Source organism: Diadema setosum, chromosome 4, assembly GCF_964275005.1.
Source record: "Diadema setosum chromosome 4, eeDiaSeto1, whole genome shotgun sequence".
Lineage (NCBI taxonomy): Eukaryota > Metazoa > Echinodermata > Echinoidea > Diadematoida > Diadematidae > Diadema > Diadema setosum.
In genome coordinates, this window is record NC_092688.1 from 1,527,749 (window position 1) to 1,543,146 (window position 15,398).

Here is a 15,398-nt window from a genome sequence, read left to right on the forward strand (position 1 = left end):
CTGCATTTTGTTTTGTTAGCGGCGCGGGTATCCACGCCAGGCCGCCAGGTGCCGTGTGTACCGCGCTAGCTGGGCGAGGAGAGTGGAAAACTGTCGCGTGCACGTGAATGACATGCACAAGACACACACACAACACGTGTGCAGATAACTGTTTCCTACGTGTTGTATCTGGCTGGATGATTGCGCAAGCGATTTGTCGGCAAGTGTGGCGAGGATTTCTACTCTCAAGAGCCCGTTCACAAATCATTAGTAAACCCACCGTTGGTAGAACTTCAAGACAATTTCACATCACCATGGCATCTAGTCGGAGACCGGAGCATACGGCTCCTCCAGAGATGGTAAAAGAAAACATTAGTGGAAGTAGCTAACGTTAACGCTGTATAGATGTCAATTGGGACAATAGTCCCACATCTAGATTTCTGCGTCATGCACATTATGAGAATATGACTATGAGGCTCAAATCGTCTAAACTTAATTTGATTAGAATCTAATTCAAATCTTTCCTATATGTTTTGAGGTCTCACTTTGCCTGTGTCATGGTTGTGCCATGAAATGGTTTCATATATGAGCAGCTTATTTTATCTATGTAGAACCTGTGAGTGTGATCGTAACGTTACATGTCATTTGTTGTCATGCTTACCTACGTCAACCGTTGTCAACGCCACGGGTGGTCAATAAAAAGATATAGAACGTTAGATCTAAAGACATTCAAAGACATAGATCTATAAAGACTAGACCTACTTTTAAGGTACAGCTGTAGTTTCTACATTGTAGTAACGTTAGAAGATTGCATGAGCATGATGAGCTAGAGCTTTAGTAGTAGGGTAGTACCCCATCCAATTACCGGACGCTTTTTTTTCATGGCTTTTAATTCCGTACCCAGAGGATGATATTTCGGCTAAAAATAACATCACTTATTCACAGACTCCTGGAAATTACGAATTCAGCCAACTTGTGCCAATTGTTCGTTCCAGTTTTTAGAAAATATGCTTCAAACATACCCCTCTAAAAAAAAGTTGTCTTTTTGTGCTGTGCAAAATCACATTACAATTACCGGACACGATTTTCACAATGAAATAATTGACATCTTTCGCACCTAGTCCTTGCACCAGAATCACAATTTATCCCACAAATCACCGTACACATTCTCACCGAGCGGATGACAAAAAATAGGCAAATGAGGCTCAAATTTCATATTTTGCGGTAAAATGTCTGTCTTGAACATTTTGAACAGTTCACGCAATAAAAACTGGTTAGACCCAGTCTCTACTTCTAGTTTACGTGCTTTGTCTATGGGAGCTGCACGCGCGGGCGACGAGTTGCGGACCGCTTTAATAGCGCACAACTATTCCGCATCGTTTGCATTTGAGAACGATAGCTACAAATTTCCGATATCGATCAGTGAACTTTTGGTTCTATTGGAATCTTCGGCGTTTTTCCTGTATGTGAGTGGGATTTCATAGAATTTCAGTCGTGAAATATGATTCAGACATGCATAAATATTAACTATGATGAGGTGCGGGTCACTCAACTGTAAATTTGAGGTAAAATGTGAATTTCTTTGTGTTTTTACATTTTTATGTCGCGTTTTTTATGATTTCGGTCCACACAAAGTTCTGTGAGGCTAATCTACGAAGTCTCGCGCGTATAGAATGTCATTAGTATGCAAAAATGTGTGTGTCCGGTAATACATGTACCATGGTGTCCGGTGACACCATGCTTGCATATATACTTACAGTACAGTAGAGGCAGCGACAGCACAGTAAGACGAAGAAATGGAATTTACAAATTTTGTTGCTCTGCACTGTCAGAATTGAGGGTTTATGTCGAGTCTTTATGTACATATGTGTCACATTCGCACACCCAACTCAGTCAACGTCGACCCAAGTTCACATATTCTGCAAAATTGCATAGGTCCTGCCCAAAGCAATTAATAAATCGCCAAATGTCACAGTACAATGAAAGCATTTCCCACACTTCCATTCCTGTTGTGTAGCTTGAATTATATGTGGTGATTGACTAACAAGTGGTATTCCCTTAGAACTGGATTTGGGAGTAAATTCTAAGTTCCTGCCACTGTTTTTTTGTACAAAAGTCATCCTTCTGCAATAATGCAGCTGCTGGTCATTTGGAAGAAAAACAATCATTGATTTGTGACACTACAGATAATACAGTTTACATCAAAGCAAAGCTTGGCATTTTCCCAACACCTTTACTCATTACTTGTCCATGGTAACAAAAATATATGAGACTTACATAGATTTGAAAAACAGAGTGTTTTCCCAAAGCATGAGTGACTATGCTGCTGACTCAGAATATTAAATGTGGCACATGGGGGATTTACACCATGGCACATAAAAAGTTGGATGTGCATCTAGATTGTTTGCTGAAGTTATTATTGATGTGGTATCAGAATGATGACAGATGCAGCTGATAGGCATGATCCTTGTAAAGGGTAATAACTTGATGGATGTAAAGGTAGTGTTAGACTATAAAACACTGTTTTCTTAACTGTATTCAAATTATAGTGTTCTATGTAGAATCTTAGTATAATAATGTTAAATGTTCTTACTGTACTCTTTGGTAAGTTCAAGGCTACAAGGCACCAATTGTATTATTCATTCATTCACTTGTTTTTCTTATTTGATGGCATTACTAGGGGAGGTAGACAAACCGGAAATTCTATGGAAAGTTGAGATACCAATGGTTAACTTGATGTTTAATGTTTGCCTCTCCTTCTCTCCTTGGCAGTTTTATAATGACGAAGAAGCCAGAAAGTATACCAGCAAGTGAGTATTCCTCTCAATTTTTACCCCAACTCGATGCCTGCCTCACCTCTTTGTAAGGTAGCATTCTATTGTATACATGGCACTGGGTGACCTTCACCCAATAATAAAGGCATTTGAAATAATGTATATCAGAGGCAAATTCAACCAACATGATTCTTCAAACTGAAAGTTTAACTAGAATAGTACCAATTTTTGATTGTTTTATCATTAATCATCTCAACATCAATGTGCTGTTTGTATGACACTTAATGCTATAACTGCTCAGATCAGGCCTTCGAGGTAAGCTAAAATTTTGATTTTTTTTTTCAACAATTTGCTGGACGTATTTTGCTCTTGTCCTTAGAAAGAGGCTTTTGAGGTAGGCTAGAATTTTGATGTTTTTTCCAACAATTTTCTGGTTATATTTTGCTCTTGTCCTTATAAAGAAGGGTTGCAATGTGCTGCAGTAAAACATTAGCAGAAATGGTTTCATGTGTGTAATGGTCGTTTGATACGACAGTCATTATGGTGCTTCATTGATACTTTTATTCTTTTCTCAGCTCAAGAATGATTGAAATCCAGATGACGATGTCTGAGAGAGCCATAGAACTCCTCGCACTGCCTGCAGACTCACCATCATACATCTTGGACATTGGGTAATTATTACAGATATCACCCTTCCACCACTGCTAGAAAACAGAAGGCAAAAGTAATTTTTGAAGGAAATGGATGGTGCACTGGGGAGGGTAACTAATCAGTCATATTTATAATATCTTAAATTCTAGTTTTGATAAAGAAGTGCTGGAAGAAAAGGTACGGCTATTTACAGCCTTGCTCCATTTCAGGTGACCACAAGTTGTTTTTTTTGTGTACATATATTTTTGTACAAGTTACATGGTTACCATTCCCAACTCATATTTTGTTTTTAAATGTACAACATGTGTCATATCAGGCATGTATACGGTAACCAACTACCATGTTTTCACCATCAGTTAGTAGAGGTGTTTTCTTTACTCTAAAGAGCTAAATGTAGCTTTGAAATGAATAGTATATATTGTTATTCCTTTTCTAGAATTTGATTTAGCATGCTATAATGTTCACAAACTCCCAATTTTTAAGCAAAATATAAACTTTTTGCCTGTAGAATAATTTTTGTTTATTTGTTTGTTTGTTGGCTTGCTTGCTTGCTTGCTTTTTTGTGTGTTTTTAAATGCCATCTTAGCAGCCTTGCATTAAATGTTTATTGCACAGAAACAGGAGATATCAGTCGTCTGCCTCATTTTTCAGATGCGGGTCAGGTCTGAGTGGTGAAGCACTGACCGAACAGGGACACCACTGGGTAGGACTGGACATCAGCCCCAGTATGCTTGGTAAGTAGTAGAGGTGGGCTATAGAGGGTCAATTTTAGGTCATATTTTCAAAACATGCTCATCACACCTTAGTTTGATGACTTTTTGCCTACTGACACCATTTTTGAAAAATAGAACGGAAAAAATGCAAAATCCGGGGTGCCCCAGCCGAAATCGTAAAAAATCCAAGATGGCCGCCGTTTCGGCTTTAAAAAGACATTTTTAGCTCTGGCTCAGCTATTTTTTGGTCTATTGTGATGGTTTTTGTGTCTAACCCCATGTTTTAGGGGTCAAGGAAATGAATTATCATGATAATTTTAGTGGAAAACCTAAGCTTCTACATGACACGAACCTTTTCCCCATATTTAGGGGTAAATTTCCTTCTCCTTTACCCCTACCCCAACCGCCATTTTTTGCCCTTTTTTTCCGCATTTTTTTTCAAGTCATGTTAACTACCATACCCTTAATAACAAGTTCTAGCAATCTGTTTTTTTTTCTACCGACAATACAGCAAGAAATATACAAATAACTTACGGCATACATGTATGTGTCATGCCAATACTGGTATGTGGCTGGTGCATTCAGAATGCATGGTAACTGTGGAACCAGTATAAAATACTGTATCTGCTTTATAGTGTCCATTAACATTTTTGTCCTAAGACCTTTAACAATATAAATAGATAAATATAATAATAAATAATAACAAATAACTTACATTATACATGGTTTACATAACGGTTATTACAATGTTGTGTCATGCACATATCGGTATATAGTGTGGCTTGTGCATTCAGGATGCATGGTACAGTGTACATTGTAACAGAAGCCAGTGCTTATACTGTATCTGCTTTGTAGTGCTGATAAACATTTGGTATTCAGACCTGTAGTGCATGACACATATTTATGTAAACCATGTATAATGTAAGTTATTCGTATATTTCTTGCTGTATTGTTGCAAGAAAACACCATATTGATAGCTAGAACTTGTTATTAAGAGTATGGAAGTAGTTAACATGACTTGAAAAAAAAAATACGGAAAAAAGTGCAAAAAATGGCAGTTGGGGTAGGGGTAAAGGAGAAGGAATATTTATTATCATATCTATTTATTTATATTGTTAAAGGTCTTAGGACCAAAATGTTACTGGACACTATAAAGCAGATACAGTACAATACTGGTTCCACAGTTATCATGCATTCTGAATGCACCAGCCACATTACCAGTATTGGCATGACACATACATGTATACCGTAAGTTATTTGTATATTTCTTGCTGTATTGTCGGTATAAAAAAAAAAAAACAGATTGCTAGAACTTGTTATTAAGAGTATGGTAGTTAACATGACTTGAAAAAAAAAAAAATACGGAAAAAAGTGCAAAAAATGGCGGTTGGGGTAGGGTAAAGGAGAAGGAAATTTAACCCTAAATATGGGAAAAATGTTAGTTTCATGTAGAAGTTTAGGTTTTACACTAAAATTATCATGATAATCCATTTCTTTGACCCCTAAAACATGGGGATAGACACCAAAATCATCACAATAGACCAAAAACTAGCCGAGTTATGGCCAAAAATGTCTTTTTTAAGCCGAAATGGCAGCCATCTTGGATTTTTTACGATTTCGGCCGGGGCACCCCGGATTTTGCATTTTTTTCGTTCTTTTTTTCAAAAATGGTGTCAGTAGGCAAAAAGTCATCAAACTAAGGTGTGATGAGCATGTTCTGAAAATGTCACCCTCTATAGCCCACCTCTATAAGTAGTGGACATTAGTTTGTGGAAAGATAAACCTTGAACTGCTGTTCCAACATAAGTCCTTATTTTTACCCAGCTCATTGTCTTTTGGTATGTTTCTACACATCCCCAAATTTGGGTCTATCGGATTCTGTCCAATAGAAGAGCCTGTAGAAACGCACCAGTATCGGATTTTTCAGATTCCAGTAGCCACTAAAACTCTGATCTTCGTAACCGTCTCCTGAGGTAGTTCTTTCAGGTTAGTTCCCCGTTTCAGCGCTGTGGAAACATGCCAGGTTAAATAATCTGATACAGCTCATGTGAGGTCGCGTTATGACCCGGAAGTATTATCTGAAGTTTCCTTTGCATGGGTTGTGATGCTTCATCAGATAGTGCCAAACTAGACTGAAAAAAACACCATCGAAAACGCAGTTGAATGCATTGATCAGCAAATCCTACCAGCCACCATGATGGATGTTTATTTACCCCCAATGCACTAAGCCAACTTTCCAGACACCCAGTCACAACTGCATACAGGTGTAGAATTGGATACTAACCAATCATAAGCTTTCCGTGGAAACAAGCCGGGTCTGCGTTAGCGCAGTATTTACCGTAATTCCAGGTTTTCAAAATTCTTGGTCTATCGGATTCTCTGTGGAAACAAGTTGTTTGTTACTTTGTCACAAAGTTTTAGTGCACTAGGCTGTGACTTTAGTTTCCTGTACGTGACTCTCTGTTTTATTCAATATTTTCTCCCATCAGACATTGCCATGGAGAGAGAGGTGGAAGGTGACGTCTGTCAGGCAGACATGGGACAAGGAGTCTTCTTTAAACCGGGAACATTTGACGGTGCAATCAGGTGATTGAATGACATGTTTACCATTCTTACCTTTGTCTAGTAAAGCATTTTTAATACCAGTTGCAATATTACATGAATTAAAATGATGGATCAAAGCTTCAATACATTGAATTTATAATGAAACATCATTTTGATAAAATATATGGGACTGAGCAGATTCATTTGGGAATGCATGTGCAGTGAAGAGAGACCATTGTCCCCAGCAGAGAATCTATTAAGTTACCTATGTACCTGTATTCCCCTAGATGTCGGCATTCAAATACACATTGCACTCTTGCAAAAGTTGCATGGTTGCAATAGCTAGTCAGAGTAATTACATAAATGTAATTAATGTAATTTATGAATCTTCCAAAAAGTAATTTTGTTTATAATTTTCTCATGAGTGTCAATTACTCCTGCCTTCAATACTATCATAACCACATCACTGAAGATAAATTTGCATATCAGTAATGTGATCTGCTTTCTATTCTTGTATACATAAAATAGCTGTTTTTGAGTATTTGTTTTGTTAACTCCACAGTATCTCAGCATTACAATGGCTCTGTAATGCAGACAAGAAATCACATCATCCACCTAAAAGGTTGTACAGATTCTTTTCCACACTCTATGGTGCCTTGGTGAGTCTTGTTCTCATTGTTATATGTAGAGAAAGAATGTTTTTGTTGTTTTTCTAATAGATATTTTTTCTTGTAGATTTTGTTGATGTTCATCAAATGTATGTTAACCCTATAAAGCCCAAGCTATTTTGACCCCTTCCAGGCCCAAGGGGGGGCACATTGTGCCCCCCTATATAACTTCTTTATTATATGATGTATCACCGTCATATTTGGCACATGGGTAGAGCAACTCATACTCTACATGACCCAACATTTAAAATTTCTCAAGGTCACCTATTGAGGGCGCTATTTGCCAAAATACAAAGAAATACATAGGAAATATGCTAAAATCATATTTTTTCTTTATATATCTTTATCCTATGTGTATATGTTTTTATTTTATATCAATCATTTTTACATTTGGCACAAAGGAAAAGCAAGTCAACCTTCATTATTTGTTATGGTTAAAATTTCTCAAGGTCAACCTGTGGGGGCGCTATTCATTACAAAATAAAGAAACATATGAAACCTATGATGTATTGCTTGGGATAGGTACAAATATTGGTATCACATCTAATATTTCCATAATATTGGAATTCTGAGTTTGCAGATTGATAATATTATCAACAAGTGATATTACAGGCAAAGCTCGCATGATAATGTCACAAAATAAAAGGGTAGTCTTTGGAAAATGCTGTATTTTAGATTATTTCTATTATATCTATTGTTTGATGCCTACGTCATATGAAAATAAAGGAAATAATAAGAAGACCATTTCAGGGTAATATTTGACCATAATTACTTCACATTTTGGTCCTTCAGCAAATTACAGCCAAGAAAACCCTCATTTCATTCATTATTATATTGTTGATTGAAATTTGAACAGAAAAACATGCAAAATCTGATGAACATGGTTGTCAGGTTACGGTTGCCATGGCAACCAGCAATATCAGACATAGCTAAATTATATATCAAAATGTTCGCAATAAGATTTTAGGAAAAGTCACCAAATTTGGTTGAAATCAGGTAAAGGGTGTAGGAGTGGCGAACGAAAATTTGGTAGGGGGGGCACAATGTGCCCCCCCTTGGGCTTTATAGGGTTAATGATAGTCATTGATTCATCCATAAAGTTACAAATTAGTGTGTCATTACATGCAGCTTTCATGCTTCTACATGCAAGTGGTGTACTCATTGTACACTACATTGGTTTTAGACATTTTTTGCAAGAACTGAAAGTGTCCTTTTTTGAACCCATCCCATTTGAGATTCTCAAATATCCGCAGACTTTGTCCATTGAACGCTGGGTTTTCACAGACACAAGGTGAATATCTCTGCTTATTTCTATTAGTGAGATGCAGCCAAAGTGTCACATGGATTTGCGTCAGGATTTGGATTTGCTTTTGAAAGCAATACGCACTTTTTTTTTTCATTGTGATATGATGAAGTGATCTGTGCTAACATTCTGTTGTAAGCATGATTTCATGTAATTCATTATTTTGTTATTTTACCCCATTTTACTGTATTTCAGAGAAGAGGCAGTCGAGCTGTTTTCCAGTTCTACCCGGAGAACCCCAGCCAGCTGGAACTCATCACATCTCAGGCAATGAGGGCAGGCTTCACCGGAGGACTCGTCGTTGACTTCCCCAACAGTACCCGAGCCAAAAAGTGAATATGTCTAGAAATATTGTATTGTGTGCCATTTGTATTGGTCTGTGCTCTTGTACAGATCACCCCCCCCCCCCCAATGTGTGTCATGATGTAAACAGCAATGGTTATTCATCAAGAAGTTCAAATATTCAAATACAGTTAAATCTGTCTGTAGTGGCTACCCAAGGGATACAAAAAGAGTGACTGTGCACAGGGTCTTTCACATGGCTGCTTCTCAAGGGGGTGGGGGAATTTTCAGTGGCCACATTCAGCTGGTGGCTACTGTAGACAGGTGGCCACCAAGGCAGGTTTGACTGTATGTGTATTTGGGCATACCGCTGCTGCAGCATGTGTTTATGAGCTAGGTAGCAATGTTGGTATGTTTATTTGCTGGTGCTGCTAATTGCTATGTGCCGTGAATAGCAGAGTGTCATGGACTGTGCTTAATGATAGGGACATGTGATGAACAAGATGTATTTAAAGATATCTCTTTGCATTTTGTATTGCAGGATGTTCCTGTGCTTGTTTGCTGGTGTGTCAAATCCACAGCTACCAAAAGTAAGTTTCACTTGAAAATACATCTACAGTTAAACTCGCATAAGTCGATCTTCTCGGGACTGAGCAAAACACATCGACTTAGGCGATTTTCGACTTGTGCGTAAGTCGAAAAAAATCGACTTACAGTTTCACCACACGTACATACATGTATGTATAATGTACATGTATGTTGTCTACTCTGGAGCCGAGAGTTGGAGCGGTGTGCCGCAGCACGGGTCGCCCGGCAGGGCCGCGGCTAACTTTGCATGGACAGTGTATTAGTATTGGCACAGGTCCGATTACATTACACCCTTGTTAAACCTTGGGGAAGTGAATATGAACGATATTTGAGCAGTGATTGATTCCAGTTTACCATACCGTGGCTTGAAATGCGTGTAGAGGTGCAATTCAGATTTACCCGTGCCCGTAACTTTCCCCCTACTTTCCGCTTTGAAAACTCAGCAGCTTCATCCATTATACCACTCCACTGCGCAGCGCTGCAAATGCCAAGCTACACTGCAAGCTCAATACTGTACATGTAAATGAACGCATGTGTACTGTACGAACGCTGTACGTACATAGCGCGACAGCTGACAGGGCTGTACCAGCGGACCTCGAAACAAGAAGAGAGTTCAACGATCCCATGATATCGCTTTGAATTTTGATTTTAGATCATTTTTTTGTCACCTCAAACTCATCTGACAAATAAAATAATGATTGAGTAATAAATAATGAATAATAAATGACAGTGATTTATTACACAATAAAATCTTATTCGACTTAGGCACAGTAAATTCAATGGTTTTTCCGTGAAAGTGTTCTTGGAATTTCATCGACTTAGGCGAGTATTCGACTTACAAAATTCGACTTGTGAGTGAATTAATACACGTAAGTCAATGGGGAAAAATCGGGACTTTTTAAAATCATCGACTTACGCGATTATTCGACATATGCGACGTCGACTTATGCGAGTTTAACTGTACTTGAATCATACTGCCATTTTCATAAGTTTAAGATGGTAATATCCTTTTATTTATGACATTTTATTTTGTGGTGTGGTTTTATTTTCAGTTGAAATAAACCATAGGAGATCATAAATGAAGCATATTACCTTCTTACTTGTTCATTCATTTATTTACGTATGTATCAGTCTCTCAATCTACCTTTCTATTTAACTGTCTAACGTTCTCTCTATCTGTTCATCTGTTCATCTATCTGTCTTTCTATCTATTTATTTGTCTATCTATTGATCTCTATATATCTATCCATCTATCTATCTCTATCTATCTATCCTAGCTATCTATCCTATCTATCTACGAAGTATCAATCTAACTGTCTTTCTATCTATCTATTTCTATGTATCTATCTGTCCGTCTATCTATCTATCTATCTATCTATCTATCTATCTATCTATCTATCTATCTATGTATCTTTCTCTGTCTGTCTGTCTATATATCTGTATTTTTATCTATTCATTCATCCATCTCTATGATATTTGTTAATTCAGGCCCTTGGAACTGAATCAGGTCATGGTGTGCAAACACAGGCCTCGTTTACAGACTCCAGGATGAGGTTCAAGAACATGAAGGGGAAGAATGTGAAGAAGAGTAGAGACTGGATCTTAGAGAAGAAAGAGAGAAGGAGAAGACAAGGAAAGGGGTGAGTTATCACTGGTGTAAACAGGGTACCCTGACTGGGAGAAAACTGATGCAGATGTAAATGATGCTGCACCACTTTTTGTCTCGCCCACCGGAGGTGAAGGCGAGACTAAGGGATCCAAATGGCGTCCGTCCGTCGTCCGTCACAAATGTTAAAGTTTACCTGCAAGACTCTCTTATGATGCATAACTTGGCAACTGTTACAGCAATGGCAGCCACACTTGGGTGATAGAAGCACTAGGGGTATCTTCATGTTATGGTGTTGTCGGAGGTCATGTTATGATGTCAAAGGTCATTTGAGGTCATATATTAAAGAGTATGTGCAAGACTCTCTTTTCTATGTTAAAGTTTACCTGCAAGACTCTCTTTTGACAAATAACTTCACATAAGTTGCTTGGATTACAACCTAACTTGGGTCATAGATGCATTGGGGGTACCTTCATGTTATGGTGCCGTTGGAGGTCATAGGATAAGGTCAAAGGTCATTTGAGATCATACGTTAAAGTTTACTTGCAAGACTCTTTTATCACACGTAACTCGACACATGTTGCTACAATGGCAATCAAACTTGGGTGATGGATGCACTGGGGGTACCTTCATCTTGTAATGGTGCCGTAAGAGGTCACATGATAAGGTCAAAGGTCATTTGAGGTCATACGTTTAAGTTTACTTGCAAGACTCTCTTACCACTCGTAACTCAGCACACGTTGCTATAATGGCAATCAAACTTGGGTGATGGTAGATGTCTCTTGGGAAGTTGAAGGTTACCACAAGGTCAAAGGTCACAGACAGTGGTCAACGAACTTTTAGGGCCCAATGTTAAGTTTTTAGGGCGCATTTCGTTTATGGCTCATAACTTTTGATCCCTTTGTCCGTTTGTGACCAAATTTGGACGGAAGATGTCCCTTGGGGAGGTGAAGGTCGTCACAAGGTCAAAGGTCACAGACAGGGATCAACAAACTTTTAGGGCCCAATGTTATGTTTTTAGGGCGCGTTTTGATTGTGGCTCATAACTTTTGATCCCTATGTCCGTTTGTGACCAAACTTGGATGGTAGATGTCCCTTGGGGAGTTAAAGGTCATCACAAGGTCAAAGGTCATAAGCAGGTCAATTAACTTCTGGGAGTTATAAAAAATAATAATTCCTTGTATGCGGATGGGCGAGACACAATTTGGCACTTGCCTTGTGCTACCAAGGTAGTGGAGTGCTATGTCTGAAAATGACTTTTTTTTAGCCTACATTTCAAATTTAAAAGGATGGTATAGGGTTGGTGGAGATGAGGATTGGGCTTTCAGCTTTTTGTGAGATACCAAGAAACCACTTATAAAAGTAGAGAGCATACCATTCTAAGAGGAATTAAAAGTTTATTGGATGAAAATTGGTTTTGGAATATCCTGGCTGAGACATCCAAAAGCAAGGTAAAACAAAGCAATCGTAATAAAACGTGGGTCCCACCTTTTATTGGGATCACTCTGTTATGGGTATCTCAGCCATTCAAAAACCAATTTTCATCAAAGAAATGTTGAATTCCTCTTGGAATTACATGCTCTTTCACATTTCGTAAGAGATTTGTCATCATCTCACAAAAAAAAATGTTGGAAACCTGAAGTTAGGTCTCAACCAAAACTATACAAACCCTTTGAAGGTTGTTCACTAATTCCACCCTGAATCAGTCTGAATGGAAATCTCTTCAAAGTTTTGCCACACTATATGTTAGGATGAATCATTCTGATCTGTGTGCATCTAGAGAGAATGATAATTATACTTCTTGAATACATATAATAGACTTTACTCTCTGTTTACATTATGTTTAGCCGTTCACTCAAGTACCTTTGATGCGTCATGATTACAGTAGTAGGGAAAGATATTAAAAGTTTCCCTTAGTGAAATCACAACCAAGCAATTTTCATTTAGTAACACATTGAGTGTAAAATATGATATGCTGTCTGTGTTATTTTGAGGAAGTCCCTGAAACCTCTTGCTTCTTGTTTTCTGCTCACAATTGTTCACCCAGGGATGTGAGGCCAGACTCCAAGTACACAGGAAGGAAGCGTTCTGGAAAGGCATTCTGAACGGGGTCATTGGACGTCTTGCTTACACCTACGGACAAACACTGTGAACCAGAGGCGAGGAACATTACAGGTGCATGAGCGGTGTATGAACTTTTAGGCAGCTGCTTCTACTGAGAGGAAGATCTCGTTCAAACTTTGGAAATCAGGAGCAGTTCTAGTAAGAGGAAGACTTTTTGAAAGGCTGTTGGCATGACTGGCAACCATAGACAAATGTTTCAAAGTAGGACCGAAACATTGCAGACGCGTGTGTAGTGAATAAGCTTTCAGGCTGTTGTGAATAGGAGAAAAGCCTTGTTCACGCTCACGATGGTCACAGCAGAAGAATGACACTAACCATAGCAAATATGCACATTTTAGGCTTGAGTGTGAAAGTGTAATCTTGCCATTAAGTGTTAACCCCAGCGCACTCGCAAGAGATTAATGTAAACAGTCTGACGTGGGAGCTTCTTACACACCTAGAATCTTTGTGTGTATACGGTTCAATCATGACCAAAACTTATTTTACAACCCTTAGGGAAATGGCATAAAAGAGATATTGCAAATCAATTGCCTTATTCATGTCTTTTCTTTCCCTTTTTCTTTGGATATGTCTTGTTACTTGTTTTTAATTGTTTTATTTTTTATCATTACATGAGCATGTAACTGGTTCATCCTTATTAGGTGCATATCATTTAACCAAAACTCAACTGGTAGTGTTACATGTGTCAGTCACATTCTTTGTTTGGACGTTGTGGTTTTTCTTTCCATTTTTCCTTTTTTTTTTTCTTTCTTTCTTTCTTTTTTTTTTTTTTTTTTTGCGCATAAGGTCACAGTGGTCAAATCTCTTACCAAGATGTGGTTAGTTATGATTGATGAAGATCAAAGTGATGAGCAACAATGGGGCAAGTGGTTATAGAAGGAATGCTGGCTGAAGGAGTTTACTCTCTTTTTGTTGGGTATTTGGGAAGAATACTCACTTAAATAGATTGTCCACAGTGTGTGCTTTGGGTAAATATAGCTTTCAAGAAATTCAAGGGAGTTTGGGTGCAGATTCAGCTGTTTCCATCTTGTGATGGAATATTGCTAATACTGTACAGTGTACATGTTTGTGTCAGACATTTCAGTATATTCCTCACTCAAAAATTGGTATGACTCTTCCATACTTTGACTTACTGACACTCAAATTTAAACTTCCATATATAAAAGAACAGTTCTCAGTAACCATAAAACAACTAAGACTGGCTTTATACAGCTGCATTTCATGTATATGACATTTACAATGGATTTTGGAAAATTCTGGAAAAAGTGTGCAAAAAATGTGAACAGGTTTAATGAGGAGCTCATATTTAGGAGAAATGCCCATGAATATGTGGACATCATAAACTGAGATATTTTTACATTGTAGTTCTTAACTATGTGTAGTGATTATTATGGTGTTGTGAGTGAGATCTGTGGAAGGGAACATCAGTAATTTTGACCATTTGTACTGTGTCTTTCACAATAGAGTGCCACATTCAATAAACAAAACTTGGCAAGTGCCAAAATCAGGTAAACCTTGTGTGTGGGCTCCCTGAAGGCATCACCTAATAGTTACGACTATTGGCGATTGTGGGGGAAATACAGAATGTCTCCAATGAAAAGTTTGAAAATGCTGTTCTTGGAGGTTGTTATTGTCTGAAAAGGCACTCCTAGAAATGTCGCATAACATTACTTTCTCAATTTCAAACACCGTACATTGCACTCTTGTGAGACGAAAATAAAGTATAAAGTACACTGTATCAATGAAACAATGTAAGTATTCAGGTCCCAAAATTCTTATCTATGTATATCCTTGCTTGAACAAAATTTCAATGCACAGTATACTGAAAGAAAAATGTTGGTCTCGAGGACTTCCTTATAGCAGGAGTTTCTATAGACAGAGAAGATTTGATATTTTTTAATGGTGGCACTAAAAGTATCATTCTCATTAATGTGCCCAGTGTGTACAAGAAATTGTTCTGTCAAGGTGAGAATATTACAAATGATCCACCATCAAGAAATGATTTTTATTCAATATGTGGGCTGGAATATTACACTTTGTAAGGGATCACACAATATGTCAGGACTGAGAGTTTTGTATGGGGGAGAGGAAGCTGCAATAAATCCAATACAATAAGTAAAGGAATTGAAGAAACAGTGGCAGTTGCTTTGTAACAAAAGCAATAGG

General features: G+C 38.0%; 1 protein-coding gene across 1 annotated transcript; it reads left to right on the forward strand.

Moving 5' to 3' along the window:
• The first annotated feature begins 183 nt into the window (after nucleotides 1-183).
• LOC140226748 (18S rRNA (guanine-N(7))-methyltransferase-like) lies at nucleotides 184-13,934 on the forward strand. The gene is made up of 10 exons (XM_072307180.1): nucleotides 184-338; nucleotides 2,752-2,789; nucleotides 3,329-3,424; nucleotides 4,056-4,138; nucleotides 6,607-6,703; nucleotides 7,224-7,320; nucleotides 8,828-8,964; nucleotides 9,456-9,504; nucleotides 10,991-11,142; nucleotides 13,156-13,934. The coding sequence occupies exons 1-10, from the start codon at nucleotides 294-296 to the stop codon at nucleotides 13,211-13,213; spliced, it is 852 nt and encodes a 283-aa protein (XP_072163281.1). The 5' UTR covers nucleotides 184-293; the 3' UTR covers nucleotides 13,214-13,934.
• The last annotated feature ends 1,464 nt before the right edge of the window (nucleotides 13,935-15,398 follow it).